Source organism: Miscanthus floridulus, chromosome 10, assembly GCF_019320115.1.
Source record: "Miscanthus floridulus cultivar M001 chromosome 10, ASM1932011v1, whole genome shotgun sequence".
In the NCBI taxonomy this organism is placed as follows: Eukaryota; Viridiplantae; Streptophyta; class Magnoliopsida; order Poales; family Poaceae; genus Miscanthus; species Miscanthus floridulus.
The window spans coordinates 133,590,518-133,613,643 of NC_089589.1; the positions used below are offsets into that span (position 1 = coordinate 133,590,518).

At 45.1% G+C, this 23,126-nt stretch overlaps 2 protein-coding genes across 6 annotated transcripts; both read left to right on the forward strand.

Moving 5' to 3' along the window:
• The first annotated feature begins 2,779 nt into the window (after nucleotides 1-2,779).
• Nucleotides 2,780-11,116, forward strand: LOC136487299 (putative disease resistance RPP13-like protein 1). 4 transcript variants are annotated; one of them, XM_066484451.1, is made up of 5 exons: nucleotides 2,780-2,914; nucleotides 4,327-5,166; nucleotides 5,262-5,405; nucleotides 8,479-10,637; nucleotides 10,793-11,116. In XM_066484451.1, exons 2-4 carry the CDS (start codon nucleotides 5,059-5,061, stop codon nucleotides 10,549-10,551), a joined length of 2,325 nt encoding a protein of 774 aa, XP_066340548.1. In that variant the 5' UTR covers nucleotides 2,780-2,914; nucleotides 4,327-5,058; the 3' UTR covers nucleotides 10,552-10,637; nucleotides 10,793-11,116. The 4 variants fall into 4 exon arrangements, with proteins under 4 accessions (XP_066340548.1, XP_066340546.1, XP_066340549.1 ...); XM_066484449.1 differs by having other exon boundaries at nucleotides 4,327-5,405; XM_066484452.1 differs by lacking the exon at nucleotides 5,262-5,405.
• Nucleotides 11,117-11,267: 151 nt separating this feature from the next.
• LOC136487300 (disease resistance protein PIK6-NP-like) lies at nucleotides 11,268-16,859 on the forward strand. 2 transcript variants are annotated; one of them, XM_066484454.1, is made up of 9 exons: nucleotides 11,268-12,158; nucleotides 12,762-13,280; nucleotides 13,611-13,762; nucleotides 14,121-14,159; nucleotides 14,763-14,912; nucleotides 15,159-15,234; nucleotides 15,330-15,454; nucleotides 15,655-15,846; nucleotides 16,002-16,859. In XM_066484454.1, exons 1-2 carry the CDS (start codon nucleotides 11,275-11,277, stop codon nucleotides 12,973-12,975), a joined length of 1,098 nt encoding a protein of 365 aa, XP_066340551.1. In that variant the 5' UTR covers nucleotides 11,268-11,274; the 3' UTR covers nucleotides 12,976-13,280; nucleotides 13,611-13,762; nucleotides 14,121-14,159; nucleotides 14,763-14,912; nucleotides 15,159-15,234; nucleotides 15,330-15,454; nucleotides 15,655-15,846; nucleotides 16,002-16,859. The 2 variants fall into 2 exon arrangements, with proteins under 2 accessions (XP_066340551.1, XP_066340550.1); XM_066484453.1 differs by having other exon boundaries at nucleotides 13,611-13,731.
• The last annotated feature ends 6,267 nt before the right edge of the window (nucleotides 16,860-23,126 follow it).

Consider the following 23,126-nt stretch of genomic DNA (forward strand, 5'->3'; position numbering starts at 1 on the left):
TAATATTTCCTACCTTGCAAATATGCACCCTAGGCTACATTCAGGATTACAGCACTCATATTCTCTCTTTTAATTGCAGTCTAGTAATTACCTTGAACTAAGCTCTGGTGAACTTATTTTTCAGCAAAGAAGCTACTGAGGGGACCTCCAACCCATCTTCCACATCGACAGCAAAGGGCAAAGCCAGGAGAATGGGGTTTCAGCTTCAGCGCAGAGCTTTCATGGTTGGTAAATAAAACACTAATATTCTGAAACATTTTACTTAATCTTGCTCACTTTGGCTCAGACACCTCACCTGAATTACCACCTGAAAACAGGTCAGTTACAAGAAGACCACACGAATATGGAGTTCTGATAATCAGCATAGACCAACGACCGACCGAGGCAGCAATCTTTACGTAGCAAAATCTCCATATTTAGAATCATGTATCGTTGCACGGGCACGCGAAGGCGCGCGCCCTCATACTAGTTATAATATGGTGAAGCAGAGTGCTGAATATAGTCCTTGTGCTCAAACTTTGGCACTAGTGTTTTCATATTCTTTTGCTCGCATATTTGTAAATTAATTAAGGTTCCGCCTTGGATTGTGATAATGAAGGGACATGTGGTGATGAACGAAACGTTCTGTAACCAAGGTTGTCCTCAGCTTTTCCTAGAACTGTATGTCAGTCCTCTGCTTTGTAGCGTCGAAGAACTGTATGTCAATCCTCTGCTTCGTAGCCTGCACCAACACATCCTCTGCTTTGAACGGAAGGAAACCGTAACAGAGCATAGCAGAAAGCCAACACCACCTGCAACTGCGCTACTTTTGGGCCACCATGGTGTTCTCCTCCGTCCAACTGGATGGCTGAGTGATGAGAGCATGTACAGACCTTGCATGCATCGGAACAAAGAAATGAGAAAAGACATACAAACAAATATATATGCATCGGAATCAAGAAAAGAGAAACAAACGTATACAACAAACAATTTGGCCCCGTTGGTCGGGAAAATAAAGCTTGTCTTAGACATTAAATGAACAGTATCCCAAGTTATATAGTGCTGATGAGGACATGTACAGACGGTGATTTATTACTGATTGCATTGTCTAATGGGGACGAACAAGACTGATAGGCTAAGTCTCCGTCGTTTATCCGATGGATCAATCAATAGTACTACTCTGTAGCTGGTAGGGGACATAGATGTCGCCGCCAAGAGCTGGATATCGGCACCCGTAAACACCACCAAGAGCAGTGCCGGCAGCAGTAGTGAGCGTGCCTGGACCCGAAGAGCAGTTGTTGCCGCGCGGTCGAAGAAGAGGGGAAGGAGGCAGGGGCGCCATTGGAGGGGACACCGGCTGCAGCAGCCGAGCTCCGCGGCGGTCCGAGAGCGGAGGAGCAGCCCGAGAGCGGATGAGAGCCCGCCCCCGTGCCGTGGATGCTCGCCTGCACCCGCGCCGTGGATGCCCTGCCCGCGATCGCGTGGTGGCAGGCGAGGGCTCCGGCGGAGTGGCTCGGTGCAGATCCGACGAGTACTCGACCGCGCCACCGGAGCTCCATGGCCAGCTTGCGCCGTCGCCCTTATCACACAACAAGCACTGGGAGGTGACGGGAATGCCAACCGGGTGCTTGGCCAAGCCAGGCCCCAGAAAACGAGCTCCACCAGCATTCTGTCCTCGCCAGGCCAGGGGCTTCTGGATGGCCTTCTGAAGCCAGGCCACAGCACACAAGCCTATCTTGGCTCCAGGGAACTAGGCCAGAAGTTAGCCACCTAACAAACACACCCTATGTCTCTCTGGCTCGTTGTGGGGTTAGTTGGTGCCTCTATAACAAACTAATCCAAAAATTCGCTGTGGCTAAACATGGGCCATGCATGCCGAAAGCTTGGACAAATTTTTGATGCTTGCTTCAAAACCATACCAAAATATGGCCAAGGCTACAAAATTATTTGTTTGGACTAGCCATGCCTAATTTTGTCGCACGCTTTGAATATGACGTGCCGTGTCTATATGCCATTATTTCAAAAAAAAAATTTAAGATTACACAGTCCAACGCAAACGCTCACAACGTACGTACACTCACCCCTATAAACACATGCATGCAAACCCTAACCCTATGAGCACCTTCCAAGGCCGAGCTGGCAAATCCTGGAGACGAGATTGACAAAGTCCCCCACATGTGTCTCGCAGTCGACATGAACGTCACCTACCAGTGAAAGCACAAAGCCGTTAAATCTTTGCAAGTCACTCCCACGGGGAGTTGAACCAGGACCACATATACTACCGTGGCTATTGTAACCACCGGACTATGACCCTGTTCGCTTCGCTGAAAAAACAAGTTGAAATACTGTTCCGGCTGAAAAAATAAGCCAAAAAGTACGGATTATAAGACAAGCGAACATGACCTATATGCCCTTTTGCTATATGCCATTATTTCTTCTTTGAAATATAGACATGTGAGACCTTGTTTTGTAGAGAGAATCATAAAGAATAATAAAGAAGTGACGAGAAATAGATATTAGTATTTTCAGTTTGATAATTCAAAAAAAATCTAGAATAATACTGCAAAGTTGTTGGCCGATCCACATCTGAGGGGTCGGTGATGCGTGATGACTGATGGAGACATATATAGACCAACTGACCTGGCATGCATGCACCGAAATCATTGAGCCAGCAGCCCCGATGGACGAAGTCTCCATCACCAACATGGTCCTTTCATTAAATTTCTATACTATCCCCGGGGGGCCCGGCATTGCTATCTATAGTGTTTGACACACACACACACGACAACGCTGGCCCTGCCATCCTACCATCACGTTATATAATTGCTAGCTATCGCTAGGTACCATCACCAACTATACAAAAAAGCCCCGCGCTCGGAGAGGAGAGGAGACTGCTGCTACCTGGTGGCGGTATCCAACTGAGAAGCAACAAGGGGTGTGTACAGCTTCGTTACATCTGCTGTATTTCTATATATTTCTTTGCTTGCTTTGCTTAATGATGATGATATGATGAGCTCTATATATTTCTTTGCTTGCTTTCCCTACTACTGTAATGACTGCCTACACAAGTTAACAATTTTTTTCTTGGCTTTAATTAACTTGCCTTCCTTTTCCTTTGCACGCACGATTTGTAGCCCCAAATGCATGTTCTAATTAAAATAATGCCTTCTGTTCTACACTTAATTAGTCAAAGCATGGTCGTCCTCTGCTTTGCACGAGTACTATTATGGCTCCATTCGCTTCGCTGAAAAAACAAGACAAAACACTGTTCTGGTTGATTTTTTGTGAGAGAAAAACACTGTTCCGGTTGAAAAAACAAGCTGAAAAGTACGGATTATAAGAGAAACGAACAGGACCTATATATCCTCTCAGCAGATGCTCTGCTTTGCACGAGTACTATTATATATATATATATATATATAGATATAGATAGATGCTCTGCTTTGCAAGGAAGGAAAACATAACGGATCGGAGAAGATCACAACCCTAATGCCATGTATGCAAGGGTGCGATTGAGATAGGTGAAGGTACAGAAATTATTATTATTATTATTATTATTATTATTATTATTATTATTATTATATATACCCAGACGAAGATAACATGAGAGCAGGAAGGAGACGAGAAAAATAACATGAGAGCCTCTAACGCTGAAGCAGGGGAGGGAAGTAAAAGCGATGTATGCAACTCTAAAGTAAGGCATAACTTGCGTAGCCTCTCTATTGATGGAGAGCGAGAAGGGTGGTTTTAGATTGCAAAAGAGATGGAGAGTGCTTTAGAGAGTCTATATGAGTCTGGCTTTTTGTTTTGTTTTCTAAATTTTATGATAAAGCGGTGTGTAGAGATCCTCTTGGAGAAGTTTGTTTCTCTAGCTAGCTATACATGCAAGCATGTTCTATTCACATTAATGCAGGATCATGCTTGTAAAATGTATCTGTAGCGAATCTACATGGTAACTGCAAGTTCTATCCTTCTAAAAAAAGGAAAAAAAGAATGAGCGAAATAGGTAGCTTGAGCGAGGCTGGTTCTTTTCCGGCGTTAGTTTGAAACTCCCCGCTGCTCGCCTTTTGGTGTAAGTATAAGCATACTAACGTCTTGATCTTTGAACTCCCAGCTGCTCGCCCTTTTGGTGTGAGTAAGCATACTAAACGTCTAGTATCCCTTGGCAAATCCTAATTCACTTTAAAACAATAGATCTAGATTGAAAAAAAGAATTATCATGATCCAAATTATATTATGAGGGTCTAGTATAAGGTGATTTAGTACAAGTGGCACAAAAGAATAAATGATCCAGTGGTTGTTCTGATGAAACAAGTGTATGATTCTGATGTACTTGTATATGTATAGGACAGGCGTCTGGGGGAGCCATGGCCGCAATCTTGGATGCTATGGGACCCTACGTGATGCAGCTGATAGCCGACATGGCAACAGAAGAGGTGAAGATGTTGCTAGGCATATCTGGCGATATTGAGAAGCTAGAGAACAAGATGAAAGTATCAAATGCTTCCTTGCTGACGCTGAGAGGAATGCGCATCACTGAATTGAGGGTGCAAAGATGGGTTCTGAAGCTCAAGAACGCCATGTATGACGCCACTGACATCCTAGACCTATGTCAAATCGAAGCTGACAAGCAGAGGGAATCGAAAGGTAGCAGCACGGTTGAAAAGGCTCCAGGCTTGCTGCCGGCCATTGCTCTCCTGCCTACGGAATCCTGTGTTCGCACACAAGATAGGCAGCCGCATCAAGGAGCTCAACCAGAGGCTGGACAACATATATGAAGAGGCTCACCAGTTCAACTTCAATCAATCTAGGATCCCACCCAGAACAGAGGATGTCCACTAGAGAGAAGGCTGACATCTGAGTATGTTGAGTCAGCTATTGTTGGTGAGAAAATTGAGAGGGAGACAAGGGAGCTTGCTCAAATGCTAACCATCAATGGACACCACGACATCAAAGTGGTGGCCATTGTGGGCACAGGTGGCATGGGCAAAACCACCTTGGTCCAGAAGATCTTCAATGAGACCACCGTCCAAGGACACTTCAAAGTGAAGATATGGCTAAGCATCACCCAACACTTTGATGAGGTTGAGCTTCTCAGGACAGCAATTGAGCATGCTGGGGGAGTCCATGGTGGGGTGCAAGACAAGACCCTCCTCCAACGGACGCTCACCAACGCCTTATCCATGGGTAGGTTTCTCCTGGTCCTGGATGATGTGTGGAGTAATGTAGCATGGAGCAATGTGCTTAGTGTTCCAGTCACAAATGCAAGTGAAAATCAACAGGGCAATTGGGTGCTAATCACTACAAGATTGGAAGACCTAGCTCTACAGACCAGAACCTCCTTCTACCAACATCATGTCAGCCCACTCAACAAAGATGATGCTTGGTCCTTGCTCAACAAACAGTTGTTGCCAACACCTGGTCAAGTTAGTGAACACATATACCATTTATTTTGCAGTTTAATGCACATTATTCCCTTAACTCTATCTATTCAGGGCCTATTTTGACATAGTAGGTTTAGAAAACTATGGTATTACAAACTAGTTAAAATATACAACTCCTAGTAAAGCCATAAGTACGCTTCCAAATTATTGTGCTTTGTTGTTGAATCTAAAGTGACTCATGAATATGCATCTAAATTATCCACACTAATCCATTACGTGTCCACCTATACAGGTTTGAACCTTTGAGATATAAGTCTTAGAAGTTTGTGGAAATGTTTAGTACCTATATCTAATCAAATTGCTTGTCCTTGTGCCCTTTGTCTCTCTTTTATTCTTTATACATAATAACCATATAGATACTCTGTTACCTCTACCGAAGTGTGATAATTTGACCAAGTAATCTATATGTTTTCATCAATATTCACTATTTCTTCCTTTTTGTATCACAAAAATGTGTGTCCGCAATGGTTATAGTCCATGATGAGCTACGATGTCATGGACTGCATCTTTTATCGTATTATTAGTCATTGTAATTTTCTATGCATATATCTTAAGTTGAAACTCTAGTTGTATATTCACCTATTAAGAAAAAAATAGCAGATATTAGGGAATGACCCCCATTACATGGAAGGAGCCACCTTGCAACAAGACATAAAAGCTTAAGAGATCCTAAAGACAACATCCAAAGTGATAACCTAAACAACACATATTTGAGAGTGATTTCCAAGTTAAATCCCACAAAAGTGCTAGAAAGTTTTGATAATGGCTCATTGGAAACATGGTGAACATTGTGTAACACACCAGCCCGTTAGAAGCATGTAGTTGTATTGTTGGCCCATGCATCCCATCTGCCAAATGAGGAGTTATAGTTGGTGCGTTTAGTACCACCTTGGAAGCTTAGGAGCGTGAGGGTGCGTGAGGGCTAGCTTATAATCCTTTTCATTCCAATTGTAGCACCTCTGGGTTAACCATTTTATTATAGAAAGTGATGACCAAAGTGCAAGAGATGTGCTATGCAGACCTGTTCCACGTGAGGAGCTGGGCTGTAAGCAGATTTCGGACATATGGTGTTATAGGTAGTATTCAGAGCATCAACTCTTTTGGCATGTGACCAGGGAGGGGTGTACCAAGGGGTGGTTCTAGGCATCTGCTGTGTGTGGTGAGCTGCCGAGGACATCAGCCCTTCATGGGATGAATGTAACACCTTAGCCTGTTAGATGCCTGTTGTTGGCCCATGTGGCACATGAGCAGTTACAATTGGTGGGTTTATTACCACTTTATATATTTATGAGGGTGAGGGCTTGTCATTCTAAAAGTAGCATCTTTGGGTTAATCCTTTTACACAAATTGAGGACTGAAGTGCAAGAGAGGTGCTATGTGTATGCAGGCCTGTTGCACTTGAGGAACTAGGTCAAATAAGCAAATTCTGGACGCAGAGTATTACACACTGTCATCGGATAATGGCACCCAAAACTTCCTAGTGATGCCCTTGAAACTGTATTAATTATTTCTTCCATCATTCAAAAATAATTCTCATTTTTTGTTTTATTTTAAAACTTGTCCGGTCAAATGACACATCTTTTTTCAAAACTCTTAGGCATTCTTTCATAGCAACGCACGGGCCTTCTTTCATATATTAAAGACCAAAAGGTTTCTTTATCTTTCATCAATCACAATTGCCCGATGGGATCCAATAGACTCAATATATTCCATTTGTGTACAAGTTAGAGTAGGATGTCTAAGCATGATGCAGAGTCTATTTCCATAACAAATTGGAATACAAAAGTGTTACCATGGTCCACCACATTTACCTATGTCCATACAAGTTAAGTGTTTTGGTGTGGTGCATAGCCCGATTCCAAAATGAAATGGAACAAATAACATGATTGTTGAGAGTTTCCTCCCTTACACATATGAGTAAAAATATAGCATGTGTCAAGGCACAATATAGCGTTTGATTTTAGATGAATTGAAACACATGAAGTGATTACTAAATAGATATCTAGCACTACATGAGTAATCTAACTACATGACAAAGTTCCCATTGCAACGCACATGTATGTTTGCTAGTAATAACCTAAAGAAAACCCCTAATATGCATCCAAATTATCCATCTCTATCATCATGAAAATAACAAAAGTAACACCTAAATATGCATCTAAATTACCCATATTTTTCATTAGTAAAAATAATCTAGGTAACATAAACATCTGCATCAAAATTATCGACTTGTACGACTATAAAAAGGTAATAAATGTACCTCTAAATTTGCATCAATATTATTATTTTTTTAGTATTAAACGTAATCTAAGGTCACTTATAACTCTCCAATAAATTACTCATCTCTCCCATCTACATGTAAGATTGGCCACTAAATCATAATTTGATTTTGGCAATTTATGCATATTTAAGGCATGCTTGATTGGCTCTCGAAATTTTCCATGCCAAATATTCAGTTGTGAAATGTTGCACAAAAATATTTGTCATCGATTTGTCAACCTAAATGTGCGATGTAGGCAAATTTAGGTAGCAAACTGAATGGAAACAAAAAATTTAGCGTCCATCAACAAATCAGCCAATGCATTGGGCGGAACTGCCATGGACAGCTCCCAATGTGAGGTGGGCCCACAAATTCCAAACTGAACCTTTCTGCTCCCTCTGTTCCATAAATAATGCAATTCTCACTTCCCAAGAAGTCAAGTAATTTAAATTTTGACCAAAATCATATAAGAAACTACTAACATTTATAATACAAAGTAAGTGCCATTAAATTATTACATAATATATTTTCATAATAAATTTGTAGGGAGACATAAATGCTAAAATTATTTATTAAAATTTTATCACTGGAGCTATTTCGGCTAGCGCGAATCCCATAATTGCTCTTTTTGTGACAGGGAGTATTTATCATTTTAGCTTCTTCCGTCCGCGCAGGCGGGGCAGCATATACAAAAGATTATATAGTATAACAAATCGGCTAACTGCTTACCATTATTTTACAAATTCAATATTGTAAATATGTTTTATGAGTGGAAATGGTTGTTTGTGCTGGTAGGTACATGGAACAGATCACCTGAAAGTTGTCGGGATGAAAATTATCAGTAAGTGTGGAGGTTTACCACTTGCTATCAAAGTGATGGGGGGACTGCTAAGTACGAAGCCCCTAAGCGAGGGTGATTGGGAGGCTGTTTTGAAGCATCATGCATGGTCAGTAGCTGGATTGCCTAAGGAACTGGACAACGCGATCTACTTGAGCTACGAGGATTTGTCTCCCCAGCTGAAGCAGTGCTTCCTATACTGCTCACTTTTCCCTAAAGGTAAAACTATTTGGCAACGTCAAGTTGTTCCGATGTGGATCAGTGAGGGATTTATCCATCCACCAGACAGAAGCAGTAGTTCATGTGATGATTATGAAATAGCAGATGGGTATTACCAGGAGCTAATCACGAGGAATCTTATTGAACCAAAATCAGCTCTCACTCGATACTCATGCACCATGCATGACGTGGTGCGATCTTTTGCAGAGTTTATGTCTAAAGAAGAATCATTGGTGGTCCAGGATCAGCAAGATGATGGTGGTAGCAAGATCAGCCATGTACGTCACTTGTCTATAGGATCAACCAAGTCAGCACTAGAATGGGATATTCTACAGAAGCACAAATCAGTAAGAACATTAATTATAAATAAAAGAATTAATGTTCAGCCTAGTGACTCATTTGGGAGATTGTCTGCCCTAAGAGTGCTTTTTATAAGGGGTACTGATTGTGATAGATTGGTTGACTCTCTATGTCAGCTGAGGCACCTGAGATACCTCCACTTAAGGGATACAAATATATCTAGTCTACCAGGAGACATTCATAGGATGAAGTTCTTGCAGCACATTGTGGTTGCCAGATGTCCACAGCTAGACCATCTTCCTAGCTGCATTACACAGCTTCTGCATCTAAGAACTCTTAGCATGTATGGTTCCCATGACAATGTTTTAATACCCAAGGGGTTTGGTCAGTTAAAAAATCTAAGAACACTTTTTGGGTTCCGAGTACATTTGGACAAGAATGGGGGCACGGGCTGGTGCAGCTTGGAAGAGATAGGGCCTTTGTCCCAGCTTAGGGTGCTTACTTTACATGGTCTAGAAAATGTGCCTGCTAGCTCGTCGGCTGGAATGGCCATGGTTAGTAGCAAGGAGCACCTTGATTACTTGGAACTACATTGGAGTAGAAGCGGATTCATGGAACTGAGGGATGAAATCAACAAGCAGCAGCAGCAGAGAGTAGTGGAAGAGGTAATTGAGAAGCTCAGTCCTCCATCCAGCATACGGCATCTAATCATTAAAGGATACTTTGGTAGCCGGCTACCAAATTGGATGATGGTTCCAGCTACATGTGGCTTTAAGAGCCTGAGGATTTTAAGGATGGACAAACTTCATTATTGCACCCAACTCCCTGACGGTCTGTGCCAGCTCCCTTGTTTGGAGAGACTGGCCATTAACAACGCACCTACCATCAGGAGTGTTGGGCCTCAGTTCCAGTCACCCTCCCCCCTAGCAGTGGGTATTATCACTGCTAGTTCAGTTGTAGCTTTTCGTTACCTGTCAACTCTTCGTCTGGCTGGATTGTGTGAATGGGAGGAATGGGTCTGGGAGGAGCAGGGCGAGGATGTGACTGTAGGTACCGTGGCCATGCCTGCACTCAAGGGTCTCACAATTGCAAACTGCAAGCTAAGATGTCTTCCACCAGGGCTTGCCAGTAGCAGGAGGCATGCTCTAAGAGAACTGTACCTGTACAAGCTTAGCAACCTGACATATATAGAGAACTTCCCTTCAGTTGTGGAACTTAGAGTATTCGACTGCCCCAAGCTGAGAAGAATCAGTGATATCTCTAAGTTGCAGAAAATCAGGATCTCACACTGCCGAAATCTGGAGGAGTTAAAAGGTGTCCCATCACTCGACAGCATGGAGATGAGGGACGGCACCATGAAGATGATTCCACAATATCTGACAACAGTAACCCCAAGATATCTCAAGTTGACTTGCAGCAAGAGGTTGTACGAGTCCTTGTTAACAGGAAGCTCATCTGAGTACGACAAAATAAGCCATATCAAGTCACGGACCGTTTGTGCTGAAGATTGACGTCGTATTATCGACTACTTTCGCAGAAGATGAAGATTAATTGCTGCACGACCATACCAGAAATAAACCACGTACTATATTTTCAGGTAACAGGTGTTCCACATTACTTTTGGTTCACAGTGCAGTGCACCGCACCTACATGTGCAGTCGTAGTACTTACTACGTAGTAGTACCGCTTAATACGCACTCAATTTGAAGTATCATTATCCATTGATCCTGTATGTAACTAATATATATGCAGGGATCCTTATGGCGGAGCCGCATCCTGCTAGCTTGCAGCGGCCAGTACTCTGTTTTGCTCAATTGCTCTGCTTGATGCTGCCGGTGGGTGGGTCACAGCCAGACTGTGTACAGAGGCCTACGAACGACATACTGAGGAATCATTGTAACCGGAGGCGCTCTTGTATTACTTGGGCCTCCATATTTCATCTACTATGTATGTTTTTTATTAAAGTATTGGACCTATGTATATTTGTACAAGTAATGGACCTGAGGTGCAGGATTTGTAATAAACAGGGAGCAGACATGGGAGCACCATAATGGTATGCTGATCCCTGCCAGATCATCATGGTGATTATGATGTGCTCTGCTTTCTGACGCAGACAGGGCAAATGTCCAGAACGAGCCTTCCTTGTGAGTTGTGGATAACAGATACGAGCAAAATCGTTCCATTCTTGTGAGAAGAGTGAGAATCCAATCGAGAGATAGAGAAGTAGCTAGCTAATGGAGGGCGCGGCGCAGACCCTCGTGAGCGATGTTGGGCAGCTGGTGGGGGCGGAGTTCCGGCAGCTGGGCGGCGTGGGCGGCGAGGTGGCGCGGCTGAGGAACCAGCTAGCCACCATCAACGCCCTCCTCCGCATGCAGTCGGAAGCCGACGAGGACGCCGTGGACCATTTCGTCCGCGAGTGGATGAAGCAGCTGCGATTGGTGGGCTACGACGCCGAGGACTGCGTCGACCTCTACCTGTTCCGCGTCAAGTCCCGGCCCGGCGACCACCTCTTCGTCTGGTGCAAGCGCCTCTTCACCACCCTCTGGTCTCGCCGCCGCCTCGCCACCGACATTAGGGACCTCCGCGCCCACGCCTCTGACATCAATGAGCAGCATGCTAGTTACGGCGTCAGCCTGGACCCACTACGCCGCCCTCTTGCTGCTGCTTTTGCAGGCCATGTGCGCGCACCGTCGGCCGGTGCTCTCCGCCCAGCTGATGGCCGAGCTGACAGCGCCAGCGAGACTGACCAGGACCACCTCGTCGGCAACAAGGCCCGGGCTACCGACCTTGCCAACAAGGTCAAGGAACTTAAAGATAACAACGAGAGTGACAAGCAGCTCAAGGTGTTCTCCATCGTGGGCTTCGGAGGGCTCGGGAAGACAACGCTGGCAGTGGAGGTCTGCCGGCAGCTGCAGACGGAAATCGACAGACAAGCGCTAGTGTCCGTGTCGCAGACATTCAGCGCCAATGACCTCCACGGGTTGCTCAAGAGCGTGCTTCGTCAGGTCGCGAAGCCGAAGAAAACTAGCACCGACCAAGCGGATTCCCTGGGTGATATCGACGCCAAGACTGTCGACGAACTGAAAAGCGAACTCAAAACGAGGCTCGAGAACAAAAGGTAACAAGCAAAGCAATAACACACCTACTCCCATCTCACAATTACTACAAGCTATAACAAATACAATATACTCCCTCCGTCTGCAAAAGAATGCAATTCTCGTATTTCGCGGAGTCAAACATTTTAAACTTTGACTAAAAATATATAAAAATGTACTAACACTTATGAGACAAAATAAGTACCATAAGATTAGTCATAGAATATATTTTCATAATATTTTTTTTTGGAGATATAAATGCTAATACTATTTACTATAAGAAATTTTTTACAATAATTGGGGAAAATTCGATGGCTGACATCGACCGAGAGCGGCCAATCCGACGGCAACAAAGGTAGGAGGCAACGGGAGGCAATGGGTCGGAGGCAACGTGAGGCGATTGCTGTGTCTATGATCGGTGGGCCATATGCGCAAATATCGCCTTCCATTGCCTCCGCAAATGTGGAGATTAGGACTGGGCGGTAATTTCATTCTCGTAGTTTTTTTTTATAAAGGGTAAAACGGTAACTCTATAAATGCAAAAATAATGTTTTGAGTAATATAGTTAGGATGGATAATACAATTAGTATAGTTAGTTAAATGAATATGTCGTTTACTTCTTCTAGGGTTCCACCGTCGCCATCCTGCGAGCCGCCGCCGCCGTCGATGGGAGGAGGCCGGGCGCAGGGCAAGGGGCCACCCCTACCCCTCGTTCCTCCTCGCCGTCATCCACTCGGGCGTCGCCCTCCTCCTCGCCGTACTCCGCTCGGGCGCTGCCCTCGGCGTTCGTCCATGGTGGAGCAAGAGGAGGCAGGAGAGGATGGGGGCCATGAAACCTAGATCCAAGCGCGCCATGAGGAGGAGGCGCCGGCGCCGACACCGACGCTAGTGCTGGCGTGCTGCACATGACCAGGGGCAGGTTCGACACCACCGCGGTGCTATCTGCGATGGGCAGGTTCGGCGTCACGCGCCTCGCGCTGGCGCCGCCGGCGCTGCTGGCCATCGTGCGCACCGCCGAGGAAGCGAACGCGGGCGCTGCCGCCCACGTGGCCACGCTCTTGGCGGTGAACTGCGGCGGCGCGCCCCTCACGGCTGACCTCATTGCGCGCTTCTCGCGCACTTTACCCGGCGTAGGCGTTACCCAGGTTGGTTTCTCGCTGCTGCAAGTTCATGTCTTTTGATTCTTAGTTCAGAGAATATCGTAACTACTAGAATCCAGTGAGTGCTAATCTTTGTTTTTGCAATATGAGGTACTTGCTGTTGCTTTTGTACAACATAGATGATCTGTTTTGCACAGACTTCAGTTGTTATGTTTGCTGCTGTATTTTAATTCCAATACAATTAGGATCATTTTCTTTGTATTTTAATTCCAATGTTCACTTGTGTTGAAGCCTCAAAAGATGAGATGTAATTCATATTAGAACCAGTACGCGTTTTGTGAAAACTGGTTTTTACTCTCTTCATTTGGCTTGCAGGTCAAAAGGTCGTTGAGCCAGTTTACTCTCTTCATATGCCTTTTGCTGGCTCTCTGGCTATATGCATATAAGCATATTAGAGGAGCTGCTTATTTCATTATTTGCATGAAGCTCGAGAATGGTGAGCTTTCTCTTCTCACCTTTCTTGTCAGGTATAGCACCATCAGTTCAGTATACAATATGATATATGTTTGGAAGGAAAAAAAAAGATACGTTCTGCAAACCATTTGCCTGACATTCTATAGTCTGAGCAGGGCCATTTCATGACCCAATTCATATCTGCAGTGGACTTCAACAACATCCTAATTGGCCATTAATGAATTAGAGGGGCCACTGATCATGAAGCAATTTAGCCATGGATTACTGTAGTTTTTTTCCTAGAGATGCTACACATATTTGATATGTGATGCAACTTTGAAATTTTAAGCAATCGTAATACTTTTGAGTTCATTTAGGGCTCTGTTTGATTTATTTATGCTTGTTCTCACAATGTCTTTATGCTTTATACAGGTTTACACAGACCTGTTTCGACAAGTGCATTGAGAAAAGGTACAGATATGATCAGCTTATTCTATGTAACACTTAATGTTCTATGATGTTATATATGGATAATCACCAAATAATTGAACTAAGCTACAATACATTACACCTTAAGTTTGGAACTTCTCATGCCATGTTAATTGATAGTCAAGAAGGATTTATCCTCTATGAGATTGGACTATGATTTTTTTCTTCTTCTGTGGATTCATTTTATTCCAGGTATAAAGAAACTGAGCTCAATATGGGTGAGAACAGTTGCATTGATCGATGTGTTTCAAAATATTAGCAGCCATGTTTGTTGATACCCTTTCTCTTTGGCCTTTGCGGATTCATTTTATGCTTATTCCTAGACTATGGATTATTGATGGGCATGTTTGTTGATACCGTTTATGAAGAGATGATGATACGCTTGATGTGGTCTACTTGAATCTACAAAAGTTGATCTCATATATTTTTCTTTCATAGTCAGAATTTGTGCATATATGGAAAAGTTATTTAATGTGTTCCGTAGCGTTAGCACGAGCAGAATTTCTGGTGGCTTGGTTGGAGCATTTGTAACATTGGGCAGGATTGATGTGTAACACTAGCCTCTTCCTTGTGCAAATGTTTCAGGAGACCAATATTGCCATGCTAACTGAAGATAAAACCAACCAATTGCTGTCTTCATTCTGGATTCAGGCCAATCAAACAGATAATACTCCTTTTAATTATGAGGCTATTGGCCATTCATACAGCCTAACAGTTCTTTCTTCCCGCCTTAAGGTATGAATTTGTTTGGAAGAAAAATATCCTTTTGACGTTTTTTGATGAGACAACAACAAATTTCATAGAAGCACAAAGTTGTCAGTCTTCTCTCTTCACGTTTTTGGGCAACAACTTTATTTTATAAGAGATTCAGTAGACTTGTCCGTGATCCCTTTTTCCAACTGCAATAAGGCATCCTTGCCATTGTTTTAATAATCCTCATAATTATGACTAAATTATTTTCTAATGTTCTTGATGCCACAGAATTCAAGCAACGGCAATATCATTCAGTTTTTCCAGTTGCCATTGTCCCTTCGAAGTGTTGCTTTAACCCCGAGTGGTATGATCTGCATTGTGAAATTTTATGGTTTTCCTATCTCTGCTTATTTATCTCTCATGCAAAGTCACATGTTTTCGTTTATGCAATTTGTTCAGAAGTTCTGCCGGCTTCTTGCCAACGGTCTATTTTTACATTAGCAATGAGTATGCTGGCTTTTGCTGGAAAAGTTTGTCAGATCACTGAACTGTCAGACTTGCTAAGGTGTTTTTCATCTTCCAAAGTAAGTCTAGCGCAGAGAATATTAAGATATTATGTCCTTTTCACTTTTCACACAAAATACTTCATGCTGTATCTCCTTTATGGTTTTTTCATGTTCCTGGCTATCTTATACCAGCTTCTGCTTCTGTACTATTTAGCAAATGTAAATGCATTGGTTTTTCATGTATGATTAGTGAAAATGTATTATTAAATGCTATGCAGATTGACCCTTACCTAAGAATAGGTGAAGACTTGCAACTCTATGTAAGGTTGCAATCGGATCTAGGCAGCTATGGTTCTGAAAGTGATCAGGAGGTTGCCAAATCCATGCTTTCTGACTGCAGGACAAAAGTAGGGATTAACGATCAGCGAGTGCTTGATGTTATTGCCTCTGCACTTTCTAATTTCATTGAGGTTAGTCCTTTGCATGGTCAGTGTGATTTTGCCATATGTTTTTTGTTGGCATTGCATGCTGGCGTCACATGCTGTTGTGAAGCAAATGTACTATCCCCCTCCCCCCTTTCCAATTGTGATTTCCCTTGTTTTTCTAATCGAAACTGCACTAACAGATGGGCAAGGATGTACTAACAAAGGAGCTCACTGAGATGTTCACACCTGAAGAGATGCCTCTGTTTGGAAAGTGATGAGGCAGAAGATGTGAAGTAGTTGATCTACGCTTTTCACGACTCAGAGAGATGACTACAAAGATAGCGAACGTTAGAGCTCCAAGATGCTTATGTTATCCTTTAATTAGCAACGGCTTCTGAACTTGTGTTATCTCTATGTATACTATGTTAGGTTATCCTTGAATTGAGGTCAGGAATCAAAATGCTTATGTAAAAGTCATTTTTGTTGCTAATTTCTATTTGGGAAGCTAAGGATGATGACCTGGCATTGCTGTGAACAACTCATAAGGCGCTCCTCGAGGAGGACGTCGCCGCCTGACCCGCGCTCCAGGATCCGCTCAGGAAGGTAACAAGTCGAGCGAGATAGCCTCAGCTAGCAGTGCCAGCCATAACGTCACCGGAGAAGCACTTTGCAGAGGTGAACTTGGGATGGAAAGATTGTCAACCTTGTTGATGGGCTTTGAATTGCCAGTGTTCAACCTGTACTTTGTTCGTCAGGCTATTAGATACTCCATCTTAGGATTTGGAACGGATGAGGACACACTTACCAGGGCGATCATCTCAGGGTCCGAGATCGGCATGAACAAGATCAAAGAGGAATACAAGGTCAGGTTCAAGACCACGGTCACCAGCGACATTGTTGGTGACACCTCCGGGTATTACAAGGACTTCCTGCTGACCTTGATAGGGAGTGAAGATTAAAATTAAAACAACCTGCTTTTGTTGGGAAAGATGTGTAGAATGTGTATCCGCAACCACCAAAAAAAAAAGAACTTTCATCAGAGAACATGTACAAAGACCGAAAATATTCTGATGCATTCATGCATATGCATCCATTCTTTACAAGATTTTAAAAGGTCCATATCACGTTCAGATAAACCAAACCATTCTCTCCTTTGTGTTTATTTGATAGTTCTGAAAAGCTCCTTTTCCGCTTAAAAAGTCATTAAGCAGAATGCTTTGAGGCCACACAAAAAATTCACAGAAAGTAAAGTGCAGCAATTTCATATTGGCGATGAGGAATGAACTCATCTAGGAAACTAGGACCCAGGATCAGAGTATTATTATGCACTTTGTTATTCTAATATACTCACAGCATCTTCTGCAGCAACACAAAGTACAACAATCGAAATGTTCCTGAGCCTCATCCTCTACTGTTAAGAATACATTTATCTCTCGTTTGGACGCAATACAAGGTTGGTCTCACGCGCAAAGTACAGGAAAAAAGACAAGTGAGCACCCCTTCACACTGAGCACAAAAGTGATGATCATCTGTCACCAAGCTTTTGCCCGTCTTGATTTCTTATTCACTTCAAGAGAGAAGATATCCTCATCTCCTCCTGGATGACGAAGAAGCCGCAGCAATTATACCACCAGCAACAAGACCCACAACTCCAAAGGCGCCTGTGATGATAGCCATGCCAATCATACCATCTGCATTTAACCATCAAATAAGCCGTTAGCCCAAGTTAGACAAACCATAAACAGTGCATTGGAATGACTAGAGGTTTGCTCTATTGTTCTTTTCTAATATTTGAAACATGGATACATGGTAGATAACTTTATTAAGACATGATGTCTTGATCCCTACTGCTTTTCAGGGTCCATGGCTGACAGCAGTGGTTGGGGAGGTGAGGTCTCAGATTTGGGGATATATGTGAAACTTATCTCTTGATCAATACAATTGATATTTACATTAGGACATGGAGAATTACTGGACACCAGCCCTGTTTGCTTCCGCTTATAACAGATTCTCGGTGAAAAAAACGAGAATCCCACCAAATGCCTTGATTATCTCAGCTTCTGCTCACCACCGATTCAGAACTTTGAACTAGCAAAATCGAGAATCGAAAAACATCCCTGCATTACGGCGATTTCAAACAGACAGGGCCATCATGTTGGCATTATAGTAGCACATGATAAGCTATTGGCCATTCATTTTCCTAACTTGGTAGTGGACATTATAGTAGGAGATGCAAAATCCATGGGCATCCATTTTATCATTTTCCTACACTGAAAATGGAAAGCATAAATATTATACCAACCTCAGTAAGACTGATTTTCAATTAAGGGCTTTTTCTGAGTTCGTATGAATTAGTTATGAATTTCTGAAGTTTCAATCATTTCTGAAAATGGGAAAAGGCTGAATTAATATCGTGCTGACACGTGTCACGCTCCTGTTGGTCCACGTGGCATGCTGACATCAGTATGACGTCAGCATGACGTCATCATCTCGGTTCCGAGCTGACAGGTGGGGTCCCGCTGACGTCAGCATGACGTCATCAACGTCATCAGTTACTGACAGGTGGGACCAGGGGCTCTTGGGTCACTGACATGTGGGTCCGATCAAAGTCAATGTCAAGTCAACGGGTGAGTCAACGGTCAATGGATCACAGTCACTGACAGGTGGGATCCGCATGGCGGTATCACTGACATGTGGCCCCAGTCAACGGTCAACGTTGACCGGTCAATGGTCAATACAGGCCGGGCCTCGACTGGGCTGGTTGGGCCAGGCTTGGCCCGCCACGTGGCGCGCACTGGTGCGGCCACGTTGTCTTACTGGGCCACTAACGGGCCGTGGTCCACGGGCGCAGGTGAGGCACGGTTCATGGTGAACCCGCCTGCGTTGGTCCATAGACCGCAGAGCCGGTCTATGAAGGACTTGGTCCACTTACTCCTTCCCAGGGTTCGGTTCACGTGCATGACGTGGTCGTGGTCGGAGCTCGGCGGAGCTGCTCGGGACGTGGTCGACGCGGTTGTGGTCGGTGCTCGGCGGAGCTACTCGGGACGTGGTCGACGTGGTCGTGGTCGGTGCTCGGCGGAGCTGCTCGGGACGTGGTCGTGGTCGGTGCTCGGCAGAGCTGCTCGGGACATGTGGCCGGCGAGGGGAAAATCCCCTGCTCTTCCCCGACGGGGCTCCCGCCGGCGGTGAGGTCACCGGCGAGCTCCCGCGGCGGTGCTAGCGTCCGATTAGGGTAGGCAAAAGCGCGCCAAGCCTCGGCGAGCGTAGTGGTGGGGTCAAGGTGGTGGCTAGGGCTTCCTAGGGCTCTGGCCATGGTGAACGGCGGCGTGGGTTCGTCGGCGTGCATGAATAGGGCTACAGTGGTAGCGAGAGCCCAGTTGGAGGAGTGTATGAGCTCCACGGTGCTTCTACAGCCATGGTGGGCGTGTTGAAGGAGCTCCTGGTGCTCCCAGTGGCTCCGGCCACGGTGGTGGGTGCAAAGCGGAGGCGGTGGCGCTCCGACGAGGTGCGGTGCGGCAACACAGGGCTCCTGGTGGGCTTCTTCCTCGGCTAAGGTGAGCGCGGTGTGTCTCTCGTCATGGCGGAGCCAGTCGGGGTGTCAACGTCACCTTTACCGTGACGTAGAAGACGCGGTGGTCTCACCATGGTTGTGCTCTCGGCCATGGTGAGCGCGCCCATGCATGTGCGCTCCTGCTCCGATGTACAACGTCATGGCTGGGGTCCTCCTTTTGGCTGATGGCAGCGCGCACGGCGCGTCCTGGGTCTCGGCAAGCGTGGCCATGGCGGTCTCCCTAGCTAACCAGTTGGGCTAGGACGGAGCTCGAAGCTTCAGCAAGGTTTCGATCATGGCGGTGCACGTTCCATTTGGCTAGAGAGGTGGTCTCAGCAAGATGGCTCACCGTGAGGTTCGTGGCAGTAGGATGGCGGTGCAGTGGGGAGGTGAGGCCATGATGAGGCGATGCAGTGCCGTGCCGAGCAGCTACGTCGTTGTAGCTGATCGGGGCGGCGCTCCTGGCTTCGGCGAGGTCCTCCCCGCAGCGGCTTCCTTCTCCACCTTGGTTCTCCCTCCTCCCTCTCTCTCGGCTTGACGCTGTGTGGTGCTGTGCCACCAGCGGCGGCGGCGAACGGGCTGAGGGTTAGGGCCCATGGACGTTGGCTTTTATAGCCGAGCTCCAAGGGCTCCAGTGGCGGACGGCGATCGGGCGGTGGTGATGCGTGCAGCGCATCCGACGGCTCGCGTGCGGTAGCATAAGCGCGGCGCAAGGGGGAACAAGGTCATGCGATTTGCATGACCCTAGGCCCGCGCCTGCTCCGCGGTCGGCTCCCGGTCGCGTGGAGGGAGCGTGGGGAAGACGACGACGCTGTAGCTGGGCGGCTGACAGAGGGGGCCCGTTTGTCAGCTTGTCCTGATGCGGCGGCATTCAGTGCGTGATGGCTGACGGGCGGGTCCGGCTCGTCAGCGGCTTGTGCGCGCGTGGGTGGTAGGGTGATGCTGGGCCGGCTTCGTGGGCCGCGTGAGCGAGTGGGAGGGCAGGCGGCTGGCTAGCTGGGCCGGTCGAGGCAGGCTGGGCTGAGCTGCTGCCTCCCTCTTCTTTCCTATTTCCCTTTTCTTTTTCTATTTCTTTTTGTACTATGTTACACTTCTTTCATGTATATAAATTAAAGTGGCATATTTCTCCTTTGGTATAATGTCCCATGTTAGTACATTTATTTATAAACAAATACTTGTTAGCTTTTATTAATCAACACATAAACCCAAATAAAATCCAAATCACCATGTTGAATATAATGCCACTTGATGTATGCTATGTGGTAAAATAAATTCAAGGTGATGAGGTGAGATACTTGTGCAAGTCATGTAGGTTTAGTTGGATTACGACTAATGCAACACTTAGGGTTATCTCCTACAAATGTCACTCATCATCACATGGGGTTTTGAAGAAAAATTTTGTAGTTGGGATTTTTGGTGTGTGGATTTTGGGTTGTTACACAACTCAATACTCATATTTCTTAGTTCATATGGAGCCCTCAGAGGGAAGTTTTGGTAGTTTGCTCGCCAATGATCCCAGAAATCCAAGAGCAGATAACACATGCTTCTAGCACATGCCAAATTTCGCACCCAACACTTTCAACCAGACTCAGTTCCCCACCCCACCACCACCATTCAACCACTCCCATTATCCCCAGCATAGTCAACCTACTCATGCCATGCACAACTTGAATCCCTTTGGTGGTGTAGGCAACCTCCAATAGTATGCCCAGTGTTCACTAAGTTATCAAGGTATTCAACAACTACCCAACTTTAGCTTCCCAAGTGGAATGTTTGTAGGTGCTGCTGGTGGTGCATCTTCGCATGGCTTAGATTCAGCAACTCCGCAATCGCAAATAAGAGAGCTGGAGCAAGATGAAGAAAAGGAAGATTCAAGCGCCAGCAGCCCTGATGAAGGAAGGAGGGCTGTGAGAATTAATTACACTGAGGACGAGAACCTACGCCTTGTAAGTCTTCCGATTAAGCATTCAGTAGATCCAATTCGTGGCACGGATTAGAGTAGAGAGGCCTACTAGAACAAGATAGCAGAAGCGTTCAATTCGGGCCTGGCTGAAGGTGCAAGAAGAAGGTCAAAGGGATGGATCAAAAGCCATTGGGGAAGAATTAATGCAGTTGTTACCAAGCTCAATGGGGTCTATGGTCGAATGACCTTTTGTAGTGAGGAATCTGATGACATGCTGATGGACAAAGCACGTGCTGCATTCAAAAGAGAAAACAAGTAAAAGCCATTTACGCTTGAATATGTCTGGAAGATTCTGAGGAAGGAACCCAAATGGTATAGAAGTATACCCACTGTTCACCTAAACGGCCATTTTCTCCGTTTAAACACCATGTAAACGCTACACGGTGGTGCGTCGTTTCCATTTAATCACCCGTTTACCCCGTTTAATTGGCTGTTTAGCCCGTTTAATGGGACGTTTTGCCCGAATAATGGCTAAACGGTAGGTGACCGACTGTTTACCGATGAGCGTTTAGGAAAACATTGAGTATACCTGGTATGGATTGTTCAGAGAAGAACAAAATGACAAAAGTAGATGAATCTGGAGCATACACTTCATCTTCCAACCAAGACACATACAAGGGGGAGACATTAAAAAAAGTACGCCCAGAGGGCAGAAGAAAGCAAAAGGAAAAGGAAAGGGAAAGGCCATACCACAACCTCCCCTTGGCTCGCAGCCAGATGAAGACATGGTTTTGTTTCACGATGCTATGTTGAAGAGAACAAGTGCACTAGAGAAAACAACAGAAGCATCAAAGGAAAATGTTATAATGGAAAAGATAGGAAAGTACATGCAAATTTCGGATGAGAAAGCACATATTTTTACAAATTGTGGAAGCATTAGAAAATTGGTCCCCGTATTTATTTTCAGTTAAGGAGAGATGCATTTGGTAAGGTTGGTCTTTCACCGCTGCAGAAATGCACGGCTGCCCTCCGAATGTTAGCATATGGATCACCAGCAGACCTTATGTATGAAGCATTTGGAATTGCTGAAACCACAGCTTTAGAGTGTGTAATCAAGTTTGTTCAAGGTATTAGACACATATATGTGGAGAAATATCTTAGAAGACCTAATGGTGAGGATATCCAACGGTTACTTCAAGTTGGAGAGGCACGAGGGTTTCCAGGGATGTTGGGAAGTCTAGATTCCATACATTGGCGATGGGGAAATTGCCTAGTTGCATGGAAGGGACAGTTTACCCGTTGTGACTATAAGGTACCCACTATCATGCTCGAAGCTGTTGCCTCCTGTGACCGCTGGATTTGGCATGCCTTTTTTGGCACACCTGGTTCGCACAGAAAAAAAGAAAAAAACAGACGAAAGTGAAATGGAGGCGGATAGATTACTTGCAACAGCTAAAGCGGTAGCAGCTGGAGGTGGAATCTGACAAGCTCGACTCCAACAGGCCAGATTAAAGTAGATTCTCAAGACAAAATGACGCAGCTATCTACTGCACTTTTTGATATCGCGAGTAACATGCTCTAGTCTTACCAGCTCTTGACAGAGATCCACAGCTTCACAGAGAATCAGAGTTGAGCCACAGATTCCAAAGGAGAGCAAGGAGAGTCTTCGTTCCATCATGGCAAGTTGGCAACATGCTCGTCAAATAGTAACCTCTAAAACTCAGTAGTACTGGATTACTATGTTACTGTAACATGCTACTGTAATTGCTTGAGATTGCTGACTCCTTTGCCTGAATCATATTAGGCCTGTCTGTCTATCAGTAGTTCAGTAGCACCTGAACCCGAATCTTTGCACACTTGGCAGGCCATCAG